The sequence below is a fragment of the Rhinoraja longicauda genome, chromosome 7 (genome assembly GCF_053455715.1).
Source record: "Rhinoraja longicauda isolate Sanriku21f chromosome 7, sRhiLon1.1, whole genome shotgun sequence".
Lineage (NCBI taxonomy): Eukaryota > Metazoa > Chordata > Chondrichthyes > Rajiformes > Arhynchobatidae > Rhinoraja > Rhinoraja longicauda.
In genome coordinates, this window is record NC_135959.1 from 73,217,400 (window position 1) to 73,237,169 (window position 19,770).

Here is a 19,770-nt window from a genome sequence, read left to right on the forward strand (position 1 = left end):
CCGCAGGCTTTCTTTCATGCTCTTTTTTTCCATATATATATATATATATATAGAGTATAAAATCATGAGGGGAATAGATGGGGTGAATGCATATAATCTTTAACCCAGAGATGGGGAAATTGAGCAAGAGGGCATAGGTTTAAGGTGAGAGGGGAAAGATTTAATAGAAACTCGAGGGCCAACTTTTTCTACACAGAGGGTGGTGGGTGTATGGAACGAGCTGCCAGAGGAGGTAGTTAAGGCTGGTACGAAAACAACAGAAGACTTTTGGGTAAGTACAAGTATTTGGCTACAAAATGGTGATATGGATTGGAAATGGGCCAAACGGGACCAGCTTAGATGGGGCATCTCGATTAGCATGGAAAGATGAGGCTCGTTTCTGTGCTGCAGGACTAATTTCTGCAAGACTATTTGGCCGACAGATTTATTTTGTACACCTAGTCAACGCACAATGTCTTTTATTTGAAATTCAGTTTAGAAAGCCAATATGTGCTCGAGGCCATCGAACCCTCCTGCAACAGAACCGCTGCGGATTAAACTACTGAGGTCAGTGGTAAATCATTGAAGCACAAAACAGATATTTGACTAACCCCACCATGGAGATATGTGCAAGCATCAGGGCATCAGGTTCTCTATGGAAATTTTCCTTCATCCTGGACTAAACCGCTCCCTGTTACAACACAAGGGCAGGGAAATTCACAGAGCTATTCATGTGTCGGGAATCTTGCCTTTTGGAAGAGGTCAGAGTGGAATGAATCTTCGAGCAGCTGTGAGCCCATTTCAATGAGACGAGCGTCAGGTGCAAGAAGACCTCAATGGTTCAATAAAGCACCACTGAATCATCGAGAGCTCCTCTTGCATCCGACATGTATCTTATTTGAGATGGGCTCAGAGTTGCTCGAAAATTCATTCACCTTTCAGGACTGCACCACGACACCTCCCAAATCGGTGTGAGTTACCGCAAAGGCCGGTTTCTCTTTCTCCAAACGTAGAAAATAGGTGCAGGAGTAGGCCATTTGACCCTTCAAGCCAGCACCGCCATTCAATATGATCATGGCGGATCGTCCTAAATCAGTACCCCAATCCAGCTTTCTCCCCGTATCCCTTGATTCCATTAGAGCTCTATCTAACCCTCTCTTGAAAACATGCAGTGAATTGGCCTCCACTGCCATCTGTGGCAGAAAGTTCCACAGATTCACAACTCTCTGGGTGAAAAAGATTTTCCTCATCTCAGTCCTAAGTGGCCCACCCCTTATTATTAAACTGTGACCCCTGGTTCTGGACTCCCCCTACATCGGGAACATTTTTCCTGCATCCACCCTGTCCTATCCTCTCAGAATTTGCATATGTTTCTATAAGATCCCCTCTCGTCTTTTTAAATTCCAGTGAATACAAGCCCAGTCGACCCATTATTTCATCATACGTCAGTCCCACCATCCCGGGAATTAACCTGGTGAACCTACGCTGGACTCCCTCAATAGCAATGATGTCCTTCCTCAAATTAGGAGCCCAAAACCGCACACAATACCCCAGGTGCGATCTCACCAGGGCCCTGTACAACTGCAGTAGGACCTCCTTGCTCCTAAACTCAAATCCTCTCGCATTGAAGGCTTTCTTCACTGCCTTCACAGGTCTCACTTCTGCAGTGCCATCAGCTAATTTTGCAAGATGCTTCTTTCTGGTTTGATGGTTGACATCAGCCAGTGTGATTTGGCCAACACACCCTGCTCCAATCTCAATGCTGACTAACAAACTATTCCAAGGCTACCCAAATCAGCAGACGTCCTCCAACCCATCATTGCAGCACTGTCCTGAAAAGGCCAAACTCATCCCCTCAATTTTCCAGAGGATAGCTCAAACCCAAGATGCGAGACAAAGTCCTGACAATTCAGAAGGTCTTTAGACTTGAGATACAGCATGGAAACAGGCCCTTCGGCCCACTGAGTCTGTGTCGACCAGCGATCACCCAGTGCACTAGCACCATCCTGCACTCTCGGGAGAATTTACAACTTTACCGAATTAACCTACATACCTGCACGTCTTTGGAATGTGGGAGGAAACCGGAGCTCCTGGAGAAAACCCATTCGCTCACAGGGAGAGCAGTCAAACTCTGTACAGACAGCACCCGTAACACAGGATCAAACTCGGGTCTCTGGCACTACAAGGCAGCATCTCCCACTGCTGCACCACCCTGGTCAATGGATTGAAGATCTTGCGTTGCACAAAAGCATGCCCTGTGGATCATGACACACATCTCTTGTCGTCTTCTACATCTTCCAACACTACCAGAGAATCTAGATTGCCATTTGTGTAACAGAGAGGGACGGTCCAATTGATGGGGACTCATCTTGACGTCTTTAGATTTTAATTCAGAGGCGATTTGGACATTGTCAATAAGCTGCTCACCCAGGAAATTTTGAATTTTTTTTTTTTTTAGATTTAGAGATACAGCGCAGAAACAGGCCCTTCGGCCCACCGAGTCCGCGCCGCCCAGCGATCCCCGCACATTAACACTATGCTACACCCACTAGGAACAATTTTTACATGCCCAGCCCAGCCAATTGCCCAGCCAATTAACCTACATACCTGTACGTCTTTGGAGTGTGGGAGGAAACCGAAGATCTCGGAGAAAACCCACGCAGGTCACGGGGAGAACGTACAAACTCCGTACAGACGGCGCCCGTAGTCAGGATCGAACCCGAGTCTCCGGCGCTGCATTCGCTGTAAGGCAGCAACTCTACCGCTGCGCCACCGTGTGGCACTGAAGGCAAGTTTCTCATGGTTCCAAGTTTTGACCAATGTAGATCACTTTAGGCGCTCAGTCCGCCTGGACCTACCTGATCTCCCGGTGGCTAAACACTGTAATTCTCCTTCCCATTCCCACAGTGACCTTTCTGTCCTGGGTCTCCTCCATTGTCAGAGTGACGCTAAACGCAAATTGGAGGAACAGCATCTCATATTTTGCTTGGACAGCTTACAGCCCAGTGGTATGAATATTGATTTCGCCAACTCTCCCCCTCCCCCTCCTCCTCCTCTCCCTCCCCCTAATCACACTAGCTTCTCGTTCTCACCAGAACTGCTAACAATAGCCTTTATCATCGTCACTTTTTAGCATATCTTTCATTCATTGTTCTTTATCTCTCTACATCATCGCCAATGTCTCTTGTTTCCCTTTCCCCTAACCAGTCTGAGGAAGGGTCTCAACCCAAAACGTCACCTATTCCTTCTGTCCAGAGATGCTGCATGTCCCGCTGAGTTACTCCAGCATTTTGTGTCTATCTTCAGTTTAAACCAGCATCTGCAGTTCCTTCCTACACTTTAACTATATGTCAGCTGAGCCACAGTAGCACTTATTGAGGTTACACTTCACAATGAAGGGATTTTCAAACCCCAACCAATGGTATTTATACTTTCAAACGCCTCTGACCCGCACCCACTAAAAGAAACCCCACTCAATGCCATGCTAATCACTCGCCCCTCCCAAAAATAAATCCAGCTCGCAGATCGTTTCAGGTAATCTATTCCCAACTCTTCAATAACCACACTGTTCGTCTCTCTCTCCGATTCCCCGTTTCAAGATTGCATCCCAAGACAAAGGAACTGTGCATAATTCCGACATTGCTCAACTTGATACCGGCACCTTGCATTCAACAGTTACCAATGCTTCCGTTTTAAACCTGCTGTTCGTTCCTGATCTTTCCCTCTCCCATTTTCCCCGGGGCCAGATTAACGACAATTTGTAGCATCGCTCATGGATGAAGATAGGCGATCCTTTTCCACACCATGTTCCTGATACAAATACACGAGTGAACAGAAGGTTATCAAAGTAGGTTATCCACTTTGGCGGCAAAATCAAGGAGGCAGATTATTATCTCAATGGTGTTAGGTTAGGTAAGGGGGAAGTGCAGCGAGACCTGGGTGTCCTTGTACACCAGTCACTGAAAGTTGGCGTGCAGGTACAGCAGACAGTGAAGAAAGCTAATGGTATGTTGGCCTTCATAACGAGAGGATTTCAGTAAAGGAGTAAAGAGGTTCTTCTGCAGTTGTATAAGGCCCTGGTAAGACCAGGGGCCTATACAAAATTGTGTACAGTTTTGGTCTCCTAATTTGAGGAAGGACATCCTTGTAATTGAGGCAGTGCAGTGTAGGTTCACGAGATTGATCCCTGGGATGGCGGGACTGTCATATGAGGAAAGATTGAAAAGACTAGGCTTGCATTCACTGGAGTTTAGAAGGATGAGATGGGATCTTAAAGAAACATATAAAATTATAAAAGGACTGGACAAGCTAGATGCAGGAAAAATGTTCCCAATGTTGGGCGAGTCCAGAACCAGGGGCCACAGTCTTAGAATAAAGGGGAGGCCATTTAAAACTGAGGTGAGGAGGAACATTTTCACCCAGAGAGTTGTGAATTTGTGGAATTCTCTGCCACAGAGGGCAGTGGAGGCCAAATCACTAAATGGATTTAAGAGAGAGTTAGATAGAGCTTTAGGGGCTAGTGGAATCAAGGGATATGGGGAGAAGGCAGGCACGGGTTATTGATTGTGGATGATCAGCCATGATCACAATGAATGGCGGTGCTGGCTCGAAGGGCCAAATGGCCTCCTCCTGCACCTATTTTCTATGTTTCTAACAAAACTCCCACAATGCACCCAAATTTCAGTACTGTAGTGGAGTCTGGACGCCACAGAAATCAGGCCAGACGCCAGGTAAGTAATAACAACACTTTAATGTGCAACGAACACTCACACCGTACTCATCATGTGAGTCGAAACACCCAAAACCCTTTATAGCCCCAGACCACCTGACCCAAAGGGAATGACCCAGGAAAATGACCTAATCCCCCCCGTCCACTCAGTGCCGAGTGGAATGACCAAGGGAGTGGCCTAGGCCCCGGGCGCTGCCACAGTACCGCCCCCACCAAGAACCAGAGGCACGAAACGGACAGGGGAACGGACAAAACGACCAGCTCGCGTGCGCACCACGGCGGGCGCAGGAACCGGAACCACCTGGCCAGGGGAAGGCACCCGTGGGAACTCCGGGGGTAAGGGCCGGGACGCCGGACGACCCCGAGGGCGAGGCTGCGCCAGTAGAACCGGCTGGCTAACGTCCACGTGCGCCGGCTTCAGCCGCGAAAGAGAGACCATCTCAGGACGACCCCCCATGTCCAACACGAAGGTGGCAGAGCCTCGCTCAAGCACTTTGAACGGTCCCTCATAAGGCCGCTGAAGCGGTGTCCGGTGGGCATCCCGACGCAGGAAAACAAAAGGATAGTCCTGCAGGGCGGAAGGGACATGTGACCGCACAGAACCGTGGCGAGACGTCGGCACTGGCGCCAGCGAGCCCACCGTCTCCCGAAGGCGTTGCAGGGCGGCCAAGGGCTGTTCTGCCTGACCCTGGGCGGAGGGAACGAACTCCCCGGGCACTGTCAGCGGAGCCCTGTACACCAATTCAGCCGAGGAGGTGGCCAAGTCTTCCTTGGGGGCGGTGCGGACACCCAGTAAAACCCACGGCAACGCGTCGACCCAGTCCGGCCCAACGAGCCGGGCCTTCAGAGCGGCCTTGAGCTGGCGGTGGAAACGCTCCACCAGGCCGTTCGCCTGCGGATGGTACGCTGTGGTGCGGTGCAGGTTAACCCCCAGCAGTTGGGCCATGGATGACCACAGCTCGGAGGTGAATTGTGGCCCCCTGTCAGACGTGATGTCAAGCAGCACCCCAAACCTGGCAATCCAGTGAGTCGCCAAGGCACGGGCACAAGTAGAGGCAGAAGTGTTCGGCAGTGGAACTGCCTCCGGCCACCGCGTGAAACGGTCCACCACTGTCAGGAGGTAGGTGAAACCCCGAGAAGGCGGCAGCGGCCCCACGATGTCCACATGGATGTGGTCAAAACGGTGGCGAGGGACGGGGAACTCCTGGAGCGGCGCACGCACATGCCGCTGTACCTTTGCAGTTTGGCACGGGATGCAGGTGCGCGCCCAATGCCCAACCTGCTTGCGTAACCCGTGCCAAACGAAACGGGAAGCCACGAGGGTCGTCGTCGCCCAAATGGATGGGTGGGCCAGCCCGTGGAGCACCTCGAACACCCGCGTCGCCAGGCAACAGGAACGATGGGCCGTGGCTGCCCGGTGGATACATCGCACAGCAGCGTCGCGCCCCCAGTGCCACAGGGAACATCCTCCAACCTCAGGCCCGAAACGGTGGTACGATAGGCGGACATCTCCGTCTGTCAACTGTGCCGCCGCCACGGCTGAGTAGTCGATGCCATCGGCCACTTGCCGGACGGCGTGGACCGCGGGTCGAGACAAGGCGTCGGCCACTCGGTTGTCTTTGCCCCCAATGAAAGGGATGGAGGTAGTGTATTCCGAGACGAAAGCCAACTGCCGCTGCTGGCGAGCTGACCACGGGTCGGACACCTTGGCGAACGCAAAGGTAAGGGGCTTGTGGTCCGTGTACGCGGTGTAAGTACGCCCCTCGAGGAAATAGCGGAAGTGGCGGACTGCAAGGTAAAGGGCAAGGAGCTCGCGGTCAAAGGCACTGTAGTTCCACTGTGCGCCGCTGAGGTGCCTGCTGAAGAAAGCGAGAGGCTTCCAACACCCATCAATGTGCTGTTCTAGCACCGCCCCAACCGCCACCTCCGAAGTGTCGACCGTCAGGCTGGTTGGTGCATCCGCCCGTGGGTGCACGAGCATCGTGGCCGCAGCCAGGGCTTCCTTGGCACGTTGGAACGCCGCCACCGCATCGTCAGTCCATTCAACCTCCCTGCGCTTGCCCGCCATGAGGTGAAACAGCGGGCGCATGATCCGGGCTGCAGACGGCACAAATCGGTGGTAAAAGGCCACCATCCCCACGAACTCCTGGAGGCCCCGCACGGTGGTCGGGCGTGGAAACTGGCGCACCGCGTCCACCTTGTTCGGGAGCGGCAGCGCCCTGTGCGGGGTCACTTGGTGGCCCAGGAAATCGATGGATGACACCCCGAAACGGCATTTGGCGATGTTGATGGCCAGCCCATGATCGCTGAGGCGCTGGCATAGCTGGCGGAGATGGGCAAAATGCTCCTGTCTCGAGCGGCTCGCTACCAAAATGTCATCAAGGTACACGAACACAAAGTCCAGGCCATGGCAGGCACAGTCCATAAGCCGCTGAAAGGCTTGCGCAGCGTTCTTGAGTCCAAACGGCATACGGAGGAATTCGAAAAGGCCAAATGGTGTCACGATGGCCGTCTTGGGGACGTCGTCTGGGTGGACGGGAATCTGATTGTAGCCACGCACCAGATCGACCTTGGAAACCACTGTGGCCCCAGCCAGGTGTGCGTTACAGTCCTGAATGTGGGGGACCGGATACCTGTCAGCGATGGTAGCATCGTTAAGCCGACGGTAGTCCCCGCAAGGACGTCAACCACCGTCTGCCTTGGGGACCATATGGAGCGGGGACGCCCATGGGCTGTCTGAGCGGCGCACAATACCCAGCGACCCCATAAGGCGGAACTCCTCCCGAGCGAGACGGAGCTTGTCCGGTGGAAGACGCCGCGCCCGGGCGTACAAGGGCGGGCCAGTAGTGGGAATGTGATGCACCACCCATGCTTCGGGGCGGCGGAGTGGAATTGGGGGTCCAGGATATCGGGGAACTCAGCCAGAACTCGCGAGAACGTAGCGTCCACGGACGACAGGGGCCCATCAGGGTGCACGACCGGGTCGCCCAAGCGGAGGAAAACAGGCTGCAAGGTGACGGAGTGCACCAAACGCTGCCGCTTAACGTCCACGAGCAGGGAATGTGCCGACTACATTAAAATACTTGGTGTCGTCGGCAGTTACGCCCCGCAGGGCGAACTGTGCCTCGGCCTGGTTAAACCAGAAGTCGGGGTCGTCGGTCCACAGGGGAGGCAGCCTCACCGCCACGGCGTGGAGAGCGGCGCGGGCGGCAGGGTCCAGAGGCGGCTGACTGGCAGAGTCGGTTAGCGGAGCGTTCAGGTCCATCGCGACTTGCGAAGGAACGTCGAGGTCACCAGTGTAGTGGGTGCGGTCGCCACAGAAATCAGGCCAGACGCCAGATTATTAATAACAATACTTTAATCTGCAACGAACACTCACACCGTACTCATCATGTGAGTCGAAACACCCAAAACCCTTTATAGCCCCAGACCACCTGACCCAAAGGGAATGACCCAGGAAAATGACCTAATCCCCCCCGTCCACTCAGTGCCGAGTGGAATGACCAAGGGAGTGGCCTAGCCACCGGGCGCCGCCACAGTACCTTCCTGCACAACAATTGTGATTAAAAAAAGTCTGACCCAAACCTTTAACACTCTCTCACACATACAGATGCTGCCTGATCTGCTGAATATTTCCCGTATCTTTGGTTCTTATTTCTGATTTCCAAAATGTTTTTCATGAGCTATGGTTTACTGAGAGGACAGTCGGGTGAGAGGATAAACGCCACGTCTCCCAAGAGATCCGACTCACATCTCTGGTGACAGGTTAATCTGCTCTTCAAAGCACATTTTATTATTTCAAAGTAAATTTGAATTAAAAAAAACTACAGTTGCTGGAAAACGGAAGCAAAACACAAAGTGAAAGAAAAGCTAAGCAGACATGAAGTGCTGGAGTAACTCAGCAGATCAGGCAGCCTCTGTGGAAGGAATGGACAGACGAAGTTTCAGTTCAGGACCTTTCTTGATGCTCCAGAGATACTGCCTGACCCACACGGTCTAATTGTATACCAACATCTGTGATTCCTTGTGTGTAAAAACTATGCTGGTCATAGAAAATAGGTGCAGGAGGGAGCTATTTGGCCCTTTGAGGCAGCACCGCCATTCATTGTGATCATGGCTGATCATCCACAATCAGTAACCCGTGCCTGCCTTTTCCCCATATCCCTTGATTCCGCTTGCTCCTAGAGCTCTATCTAACTCTCTCTTAAATTCATACGGCAGAGAATTTCACAAATTTACAACTCTCTGGGTGAAAAAGTTTCTTCTCACCTCAGTTTTAAATGGCCTCCCCTTTTTTCTTAAATGGCCCCTGGTTCTGGACTCCCCCAACAGTGGGAACATTCCGGAGTTCCCCCAACATTTGGAACAGACCAACTGTTAACCATCTTTCCACAAAATGTTGATGGGCCGGTTTGGTGTTGTTCCCAGCATTTTCCATTCCTGGTTCAGTGTTTCAAATTCCACAAATGCACACAAATCCATTGCCAATACTCAGGAAGCGCATCTTTTCCCCCTCTGTTCTCAGACTGCCGCACAATCTCTCACAAGCCAAGGGTGTATTAGACTTTAGAGATGCAGCATGGAAACAGGAACTTCAGCCCACCGAGCAAGTCCCGACCAGGGAGTGCCGAACCAGGGGCCACAGTTTAAGAATAAGGGGTAGGCCATTTAGAACGGAGATGAGGAAGAACTTTTTCGCTCAGAGAGTTGTGAACCTGTGGAACTCTCGGCCTCAGAAGGCAGTGGAGGCCAATTCTCTGAATGCATTCAAGAGAGCTAGATAGAGCTCTTAATGATAGCGGAGTCAGGGGATATGGGGAGAAGGCAGGAACGGGGTACTGATTGTGGATGATCAGCCGCGATCACGGCGAATGGCGGTGCTGGCTCGAAGGGCCGAATGGCCACCTCCTGCACCTATTGTCTATTGACCAGCGATCACCTCCTACACTTGCACTATCTTACACACACACGGAACAATTTACAAAAGCAAATTAACCTACAAACATTGTCCACCTTTGGAGTGTGGGAGGAGAAAACCCAAGCTAGACACAAATTGCTGGAGTAACTCAGTGGAACAGGGGAGAACCCACACGGGCACAGGGAGAACGTACAAACTCCGTACAGGCAGCACCCGTAGTCAGGATCGAACCAGGGTCTCTGGCACTGCGAGACAGCAACTCCCCCGATGCGCCACAGTGCCGAAGAACCTCCGTCCTACATCATTTCAGACCATGCACTTGTTTGATCTTCAGCTGCAACGCTGCAATCTATTCTGGGCTCTCTCATTGCACCACTACCTGTTGTGCTGGAAGTGGTTTGATGTTACAGGATAGCTCAAAGCCTTTCACTGTACCTCAGTGCACGTGACGATAATACACCAATCTCAGTCACCCTACCACAGACAATCAGTCCCTTTGTTCTACACATCCCTCCACTTTCTCCCCTACATGAAACACAACTTGCACACCTCTTCAATACGAGTCTGAAGATCTAGGTCCCGACCCAAAACGCCGCCTGCCCCTGTTCTCCAGAGATGCTGCCTGACCCATTTGAGTTACCTCGCAAAATGCTGGAGTAACTCCACAGGTCAGGCAGCATCTCGGGAGAGAAGGAATGGGCGACGTTTCGGGTCGAGACCCTTCTTCAGTCTGAAGAAGGGTCTCGACCCGAAACGTCGCCCATTCCTTCTCTCCCGAGATGCTGCCTGACCTGCTGAGTTACTCCAGCATTTTGTGAAGGAATACCTTCGATTTGTACCAGCATCTGCAGTTATTTTCTTACACTACATTGAGTTACCTCGGTCGGCACGGCCTTCCCCAATGGGTGAAGGGTTTCAGACCCAAGACCGTTGATCCGTAAGCTGACGCTGCCCGACCTGCTGAGATTTCCAGCATTTCCCATTTCTTTTGCCATGTCTAATGATCCATGATCCGAGGTGGACTTTTCCCAGGTGACCTCAAGGTGGCACTGAGGCCCATACTGCGATCTGCACCATACAGATTAGAGTCCATTGCCTCTGCCCCTCCATTACTATAGTTCAATGGTGCTTGCTTTATCACATTGGCAACTGCACAGTGAAATTTGTTTTGCATGTATTACACGTGCAGGTGCCGCTATTATTCAGTGCAACGTCCAGTCAGCCAACGCGCTCGATACACTGGAGTAGTTCCCGTGAACTGACGGCCCTCTCCACGCCCAGCCATCCTTCTGTCCCGGGGCACTTCCTGCAGCCGGCCTTGAAGGCACTGGAGCCATTACCCCAGTTCACCCTTCCCATTACAAAGGCAGGCTCTTGAACAGAGACTTGTCAACGCAGTCTACACCCTTTTTAAATTTGACATGAATCCATTAACCTTTGAATTTGACTACCCAAAGTAAAATGCTCTGAATCGCACACGAAAGTCAGCTATTAAAACCGGAAAATCTCCTACCTTTACCGCCTTTGCAATGAATTGCTATTACGTTTTTCTCGTCAGCTGCCATCCAATCCCGAACATTAGCTGTAAATTTCAGCATGTCCCTGATAGACAAAAAACATTGCGACATTTAAATGTTTTCAATAGACAGCAATGCAAGGTTGTTCATTCACCTCAGAGACAAAAAAGGGAACTTACTCCAGAGCTGGTACATTGTGGTCGTCAATAAACACTCGCTCCACTCTGTAATGGAAGAACCTCGGGTTGTAGCCCTTTTCACCTGCCGCAGAAACAGGGTGTTACAATGACATACTGTCCGGTACTACACGAACCCCAGTTCAGGGGAGACATCAACCAGAGAACACAGGTCTAAGGTGGGCTAGGACTGTATTACTTGGAGTGCAGGAGGCTGAAGGGTTACCTTAGAGGTCGACAAAATGCACAGCATCTACCACCCAGGGCAGGGGAATCAAGAACCAGAGGATGTAGGCTTCAGGTGAGAGGGGGAAGATTTAATAGGAACCCGAGAGGCAACTTTTACGCAGAGGGTGGTGGATATATGGATTGAGAGGCCAGAGGAGGTAGTCGAGGCAGGCACTACCATATTTAAAATACATTTGGACAGGTAGATGGAAAGGAAATGTTTAGAGGGATATGGGCCAAATGGGATTAGACTAGGTGGGGCATCTTGGTCAGCATGAACGAGTTGGGCCAAAGAACCTGTTTCCCTGTTGTATGACCACGCCTCACATTAAATCAGGACAGCAGCCAACGAGTAAAGCTAATTATTATTTTTTAAATCATTAAAATCAGAAGAACCTCACGGAATATAGAGTCATTTTCGTCAAAAGCTGCACTTACTCATCACAATGTGGAAGGGTCAGTAAACATAGAAATGTACAAGACACTTTGGAAAAAGACTGACTGAAGTGGAACTTGCAGTATTGGTGTCAATTTATTGGTACAAACACGAGCAGTTTAAGGATAAGGGGGAAGTCTTTTAGGACCGAGATGAGAACGTTTTTTTTCACACAGAGAGTGGTGAATCTGTGGAATTCTCTGCCACAGAAGGTAGTTGAGGCCAGTTCATTGGCTATATTTAAGAGGGAGTTAGATGTGGCCCTTGTGGCTAAAGGGATCAGGGGGTATGGAGAGAAGGCAGGTACAGGTTACTGAGTTGGATGATCAGCCATGATCATATTGAATGGCGGTGCAGGCTCAAAGGGCCGAATGGCCTACTCCTGCACCTATTTTCTATGTTTCTATGTTTACTAGAAATGTGATGGTGCATATATCACAAGATTAATCTTTTCACCTCATCCATCCTTTCAATTCCCTCCCCCACCCCTTTCTCACCTCAAACTAAATTTTATGCAGCTGAAGATTCTGTAGTTTAAAAGTTTAAAAGTGACAATTGACAAAAAGGGTTCTGCTTTAGTGGGATCATGGGGCTTTGGCAGTAGAACATTTGCAGTCACCACATTCTAGGTCACTGAACAGAGGACACAGGTAAGTGGATGGGGACGGTTTAGAGGGTCATGGGCCAAACGCAGCAAATAGGGCTGGCTTCGAAGGGGCACCTTGATCAGCTTGGTCAGTTGGTCAGATGGGCCTGTTCCCATGCTGTAGGACTCCATGACGAGTATCTGAACTACAAAACAACGTTTGTGATGGTAATCCAAGACATAATTTCATTTGATGGAGATTTGGGCAAGTCATTACTTACAAGAGGGTGGAGGCAGATAGGATAATGGTACACGAAAAGACTTGGCTTTCATAGAGGAAGTTGGATGTGCAGGAAATTAAGGAGTATGGGTCATGTGCAGGCCGAACAGATTAACTTGGCATTATGTTCAGCACGGACATGGTGAGCAGAAGGGCCTGTTCCTGTGCTGTTCTATAAATGTCTGTACGGAGTTTGTACGTTTTCCCCGTGACCTGTGTGGGTTTTCTCCGAGATCTTCGGTTTCCTCCCACACTCCAAAGACGTGCAGGTTTGTAGGTTAATTGGCTTGGTAAATGTAAAAATTGTCCCTAGTGGGTGTAGGATAGTGTTAATGTGCGGGGATCGCTGGGCGCTGCGGACCCGGTGGGCCGAAGGGCCTGTTTCTGCGCTGTATCTCTAAATTAAAATATATATATCTAAAAACTTGAAGCATCAAATAAGCTTTTCTGTAAACACAAGAAACTTAAAACCAAATTAAAGTGCACCTAACACGAAACACCAAAATAAGAAAATACAGTGACAGGGTTAAATTGCTTGGATATCCTATTGTGTTAGAACATTGGAGTTTTAACTGTAATTTTGTTTACCATGTGTTTATTTTATTTGTGATCAAACCAGAAAGTTATTACACCAAACAGTTCACCCTGACAACATTGAGCAGTCCTAAATTAACCTTTCATATCTCAGCAGTATCAAAGCAGCCATTCTATTTTGTTTAAAAATATTTCTCAGGATGCGGGTGACTGAGTCAAGCCTAGTGTTTGTTGCCGTTTCAATTTGAGGGGATTGAGGGGGGACCTCATTGAAACTTGTCGAATAGTGAAAGGCCTGGATGGAGTGGACGTGGAGCGGACGTTTCCACTAGTGGGAGTCTCGGACCAGAGGGCACAGCCTCAGAATAAAAGGACGCATCTTTAGAAAGAAGATAAGGAGGAATTTCCTGAGCCAGAGGGTGGTGAATCTGTGGAATTCATTGCCTCAGACGGCTGTGGAGGCCAAGTCAAAGGCAGAGATTGACAGATCCTTGATTAGCAAGGGTGTCAAGGGTTATGGGTCCAAGGCAGGAGAATGGGATTGAGAGGGAAAGATAGATCAGCCACGATTGAATGGCAGAGTAGAATTGATCGGCCAAATGGCCTAATTCTCTCCTATAACTTATGAATTTACCCCACAATTATACGTCACCGCTGTGAACAGTGGGGCTCTCGATCAGAGAGTGGCTCTACAAGGGGGATAAGAAACTCTACAAACTTAACCCAGGGTGTTGAAGGAACATCACTACTTCAGAGACACGATGTGGCATTTGTGGGGAGAGGCTGATAAAATGATGGCAAATCACCACCACTGGCCATCTTCAGTGACTTTAGAGATACAGCGCGAGACAGGCCCTTTGGCCCACCGAGTCTGTGCTGACCAGCAATCACCCCAAGCATTAACATTATCCTGCACACCAGGGATCATTTACAATTTTACCCAAGCCAATTCACCAACAAACCTGTGCATCTTTGTCGTGTGGGAGCAAACTGGAGCACCCACGCAGAAAAAACCCACACAGTCACAGGGAGATCACGTAAACTCCTTGCAGACAGCACTGTAGTCAGGATCAAACCCAGACCTCCTGTGGTGTGAGGCAGCAGCTTTACCGCTGCGCCCAAAGAGGTATAGGGCAGGGCTTGTTTGTAGACAAGGGACCGGTAGACATCTCAACCCTTGCTGTTGATGTCTATGGTGGATATCCTATAAGCTGCATATGATGTTTAAAGGCCTGACTGCCTCATTTAATTAAATGTAATTTTAAACATTAACAATCTTTATGATCTTCAAAATTCAAAAGTTACTACAAAGTTTAATTTATTTTCAACGGTGATGGCAGCTTTAAGCTTTTGTTTAAAGATACAGCATGGAAACATGGAACCCTTGACACCCTTGCTAATCAAGGATCTGTCAATCTCTGCCTTTGACTTGGCCTCCACAGCCGAGTCCGTGCCCACCAGCGATCACCCATACACTAGTTCCATCCTACAGAAGTCAATTAATCTACACACATGCACGTATTTGGGATGTGGGAGGAAACCAGATCACCCAGAGGAAGCCAGATCGCCCAGAGGAAACCAGATCTCCCAGAGGAAACCAGATCTCCCAGAGGAAACCAGATCTCCCAGAGGAAACCAGATCGCCCAGAGGAAACCAGATCGCCCAGAGGAAACCAGATCGCCCAGAGGAAACCAGATCGCCCAGAGGAAACCAGATCGCCCAGAGGAAACCAGATCTCCCAGAGGAAACCAGATCGCCCAGAGGAAACCAGATCGCCCAGAGGAAACCAGATCGCCCAGAGGAAACCAGATCGCCCAGAGGAAACCAGATCGCCCAGAGGAAACCAGATCGCCCAGAGGAAACCAGATCGCCCAGAGGAAACCAGATCGCCCAGAGGAAACCAGATCGCCCAGAGGAAACCAGATCACCCAGAGGAAACCAGATCGCCCAGAGGAAGCCAGATCACCCAGAGGAAGCCAGATCACCCAGAGGAAGCCAGATCACCCAGAGGAAACCAGATCACCCAGAGGAAGTCCATTCGGTCACAGGAAAAGGTACATACTCCGTACAGATAGCTCTGGTAGTCAGGATCGAACAGGGGTCTCTGGCGCTCTAAGGCAGCAACTCTACCACTGCACCACCCTGTACCGCCCAGTAAGGGGGACAAAGTTCAAAGGAGATGTGTGGGGCAAGTTTGTATTTTAAAACAGTGGAGAGTCCTTAGAATGTGCAGAACCTAACCTAGGATAGGTTTAAGGATATGGGCCAAACACAGGCAGGTGGGACCAGTGTAGATGGAGCATCATGACCTGTGCGGGCAAGTTGGGCCAAAGGGCCCGTTTCCATCCTGTACGACAATGACATTGCCAAAAAACAGGTTTGCTTCCTACCATCACGTTGTCTCCAAACATTAAATCAGCACAATTGTAATCTAGGTCAATATTCCTAGACTATCACTTGAGACTCCTTACAGTTTAGTTTTAAGCAAGCACAAAATTGTTCCTCTCTCCCCAGAATCTCTTTCCCTCCACCCCACATATCACTAGCGACATCAAATCCCAGGTACCAAACATTCCTCTTTCGGAAACATACTCACTGCAGAGGTTGTAAACTTTGTAGTGATCTTTGTGCTTGGTGTCGAAAAATCGTGCAACCTCCTGCAAACAGGTGCAATGTTAGAGACCTCCTTTGAAAGCAAAAATCTACAGCATTTGAGAGTTTGCTCAAGTGTACTGCAAAGTAATATCCTGCTGTTGAAATCAGTGAGGAACAGTTACCAGGTCAGTCCATGCAAAAGAGATTAATACATTGAAACATACAGTCTCAATCACCCGCTTGAATTAGTGAAAGTAATTAAAGTAATTTAATGATCCCATTCTTTGCAGGCATTTTTTCCATGCCACTATCTAGAGAAAGGTTAAAACCCAACTGTGTTTATAATATGTTGGCAACATAATCCCAATGTCTGAACAACATTTAGATACTAGATCTGCATTTTATTTCTATACAAAAGGCAAAAATGGGCAAAAACAAAAACAAAAAAAATCTCCCGTCATGGATTGAGTTGGGAAGAGATATTGGGACCAGTTGGGATGTTATTTTATAAGTGTTCAAGACATTGGTGAAACCCCATTTGGAGTATTGTATCCAGTTTTGGTCACCCTGCTGTAAGAAGGATGTCATTAAGCTGGAAAGAGCGCAGACAAGATGTTGCCAGGACTCAAGGGCCTGAGCTACAGAGGATGGGCAGACTAGGACTTTATTCCTTGAAGTATCAGAGGCAGTGGGGTGTATAAAAGCACAAGGGGAATAGATAGGGTGGTTGCAAGGAATCTTTTATCCCCAGGATAGGGGAAATCAATAACTAAAGGGCATAAGTTTAAGGCGAGAAGGGAAAGATTTAAGAAGAACCCAAGGGGCAAAACTATGTTTCCAAGGTATTTATTTCACAAAATGCTGGAGTAACACAGCAGGTCAGGCAGCATCTCAGGAGAGAAGGAATTCCTTCTCTCCTGAGACGCTGCCTGACCTGCTGAGTTACTCCAGCACTTTGTGAAATAAATACCTTCGATTTGTACCAGCATCTGTAGTTATTTTCTTAAACTATGTTTCCAGATAGTTATGTGGAATGCGCTGCCGAAGGAGGTAGTTGAGGCAGGTACAATAACAACATTTAAAAGACATTTGGACAGGTTTTGAGGAATATGGACCAAATTCAGAGGGGGGTGAGGCAATAGGTCTGGCCTAGATGGGTCATTTGGGATGGGCATGAAAGGGTTGGGCCGAAAGGCCAGTTTCCGGGCTGTATGACTATGACCTCCTCATGAACCAGTGTTGTAATTATTTCTTGAAACATCCAAAACAAATGGTGGGCATGATGATGAGCACTGGCCTGCATTATATGGCACCAGGTGAGTAAAGCAAGCCAATACCTGTGGTATGGGGGGGGGGGGGGGGGGAGGAGGAAAGGACTGTAACCTATTGTATCCGTGAGCCAAATGGTAACATGTACTGACCACAGATCCATGACATGTTTACTTGCTGCAACTTCACAAACTTGTAAACACCACGCACAGATAAATACATCACTAATAATCCCAACACTGGGTAACCATGATAGTGCAAAACCAAAGCCAGTTGTGCAACCAAAGTAACCGTGGAACCAACGCCTTCATGCACCCGTGTAAGGTAACCCCTCAGCCTCCAGCGCTCCAGTTGAGAAAGAACAATGATGAGAGCTCTGGGTCCAACAGCAGTGAGAGGCAACACCTGGAGCCTAATCTGCCCCTTTCACCCGGAGAAGTTTGACTCCTTAGTGCGCAAAGATAAAATATCAATAACATCCGGTCCACTATTTGAAAGAGTAAACTCCAGCAGCAATAAAGCAAGGAACTTCAAACTTGTTTGAGTTCGCTTCGATATCTGCAGTGTTATTTGCTCAAACGCCAGTCCAGTGCTCAACAAAATCAATGGCTTGGATTGATCAACTATTGAACCAATTAGACGACTGAAAACAAAAAGTACCATTGAAGGTGTTTATTCACAAAATGCTGGAGTAACTCAGCAGGTCAGGCAGCATCTCAGGAGAGAAGGAATAGGCGACGTTTCGGGTCGAGACCCTTCTTCAGACTACTCTCTGAAAGCTGCCCCTCATGCTGCTATTAAATCTTCCCCCGCTCACCTGAATCCTCTGCCCCCTGGTTCCCAATTCCCTGACCCTGGGTAAGAAACTGTGCATTCACCTTATCTATTCCCCCTTATTATTTTTCATATACTTCTAAGATCCCCCAGCCTCTTGAGCACAAAGGAATAGAGTCCTAGCCTGCCCAAGCTCTCCCGATCGCTCAGGTCCACAAAGTCCTGGCAACATCCTCGCAAGTCTTATCCGCACTCTTTCCAGCTCAGTGACATCCTTCCGAAAGCAGATTGGCCAAAACTGAACGTTACTCCAAATGGAGCCTCACCAACATCTTGTACAATTGTAACATAACGCCCAACATTACCTATCCATTTTCTCCAGAGATGCTGCCTGACTTGCTGAGTTGCTCCAGCATTTTGTGTTTGTCTTTTCTATACTCAATACTCTGGTGAAGACCAATGTACCAAAAGCCTTCTTAACCATCCCTTGTACCTGCGATGTCACTTTCAGGGAACTATGTACCTGCACTCTGATCGCTCGGCACTACAACACTCCCAACACTCAAATGCCAAACATGTTACTTCCCTGCAATTGTTCGAGGAATAGAATTAAAGAGACAAGAGGCGTATGTGTGTTGTTGTATCGCAGTAAGCATAAAAGCACAAGTCTGAAGATATTGCAGCACTAAATAACCTTTCAATACCGACATCAACCGGGGTGGGGGGGGTATCACAAAATGCTGGAGTAACTCAGCAGGTCAGGCAGCATCTAAGGAGAGAAGGAATGGGTGATGTTTTGGGTCAAGACCCTTCTTCAGACTGAACTTCAACTGGGGGGGGTCCATACTAATAACACTACTGAAGAAGGGTCTCGACCCGAAACGTCGCCCATTCCTTCTCTCCCGAGATGCTGCCCGACCTGCTGAGTTACTCCAGCATTTTGTGAATATATACCTTCGATTTGTACCAGCATCTGCAGTTATCTTCTTACACTACTAAAGTCAACAGATTCATGGTACGAGGTTAATTTGGCATTTGAGAACATATTTTAGAAATAAATTCTAGGCTTTATAGTAAAACAGAAAGGTTCTGTTCAATTATCTAAAAGTCAAGTTATTTGTGCCTTTCCATATCGGACAATTCCCAAATTCCGGAAGGCAGCGATTCCTCCCGTCTCCAAGATGCACGGGGGGGTGGGGGGGGGGGGGGAGGATGAGAAGTGGGGGGGGGGGGTGGGGAATGAATGATTTCTTAGCCAATACGATGACCCAACAAAATCACATCCACAGCAATGATTTCACAGAGGCACACATTGGATGTTATTTTCAAGAGCATTTTGGTAAATTTCTAAGTTAGTTTGAGACTTGATGGACTGGAGATGTGGCTAGTCTCCCAAAGCCCAACTTGGGATCAAAGGTTGTACAGGCACCAGGATGGCAACGGCAGCAACACAAATGTCATGCCACTCGGGTGAACATGTCATGCCACTTGGGTGACAACGACATACATGGACACCAGCAATGACAAAGCACAGGAGGGTAGTGGGGACAGGCACGAGGACAACATTCAAGAGACACTTGGAGAGGTACACGGATAAGAAAGGTTTAGAGGGAAACGAGACCGTGGACCTGTGGGGCCCAAACCTCTCCTGCATTGGTGCAGCACCTTCCCCTCCCCCCCCCCCCCCCCCCTCCCCCTCCCCCTCCCATCCTCTCTCTCCACTCCACTCCATCCACCTCAACCCCCCT

The 19,770-nt window shown here is 49.2% G+C and overlaps 1 protein-coding gene across 1 annotated transcript in view; it reads right to left on the reverse strand.

The window, feature by feature from the left end:
• tpte (transmembrane phosphatase with tensin homology) overlaps positions 1-19,770 on the reverse strand; it is a 76,267-nt gene that overhangs the window by 20,397 nt on the left and 36,100 nt on the right. The window contains exons 7-9 of the mRNA XM_078402850.1: positions 15,981-16,041; positions 11,323-11,404; positions 11,140-11,228 (exon numbers count right to left, since the gene is read on the reverse strand). Of these exons, the coding sequence (XP_078258976.1) occupies positions 11,140-11,228; positions 11,323-11,404; positions 15,981-16,041 (232 nt within the window). The remainder of the gene's footprint in view (positions 1-11,139; positions 11,229-11,322; positions 11,405-15,980; positions 16,042-19,770) is intronic.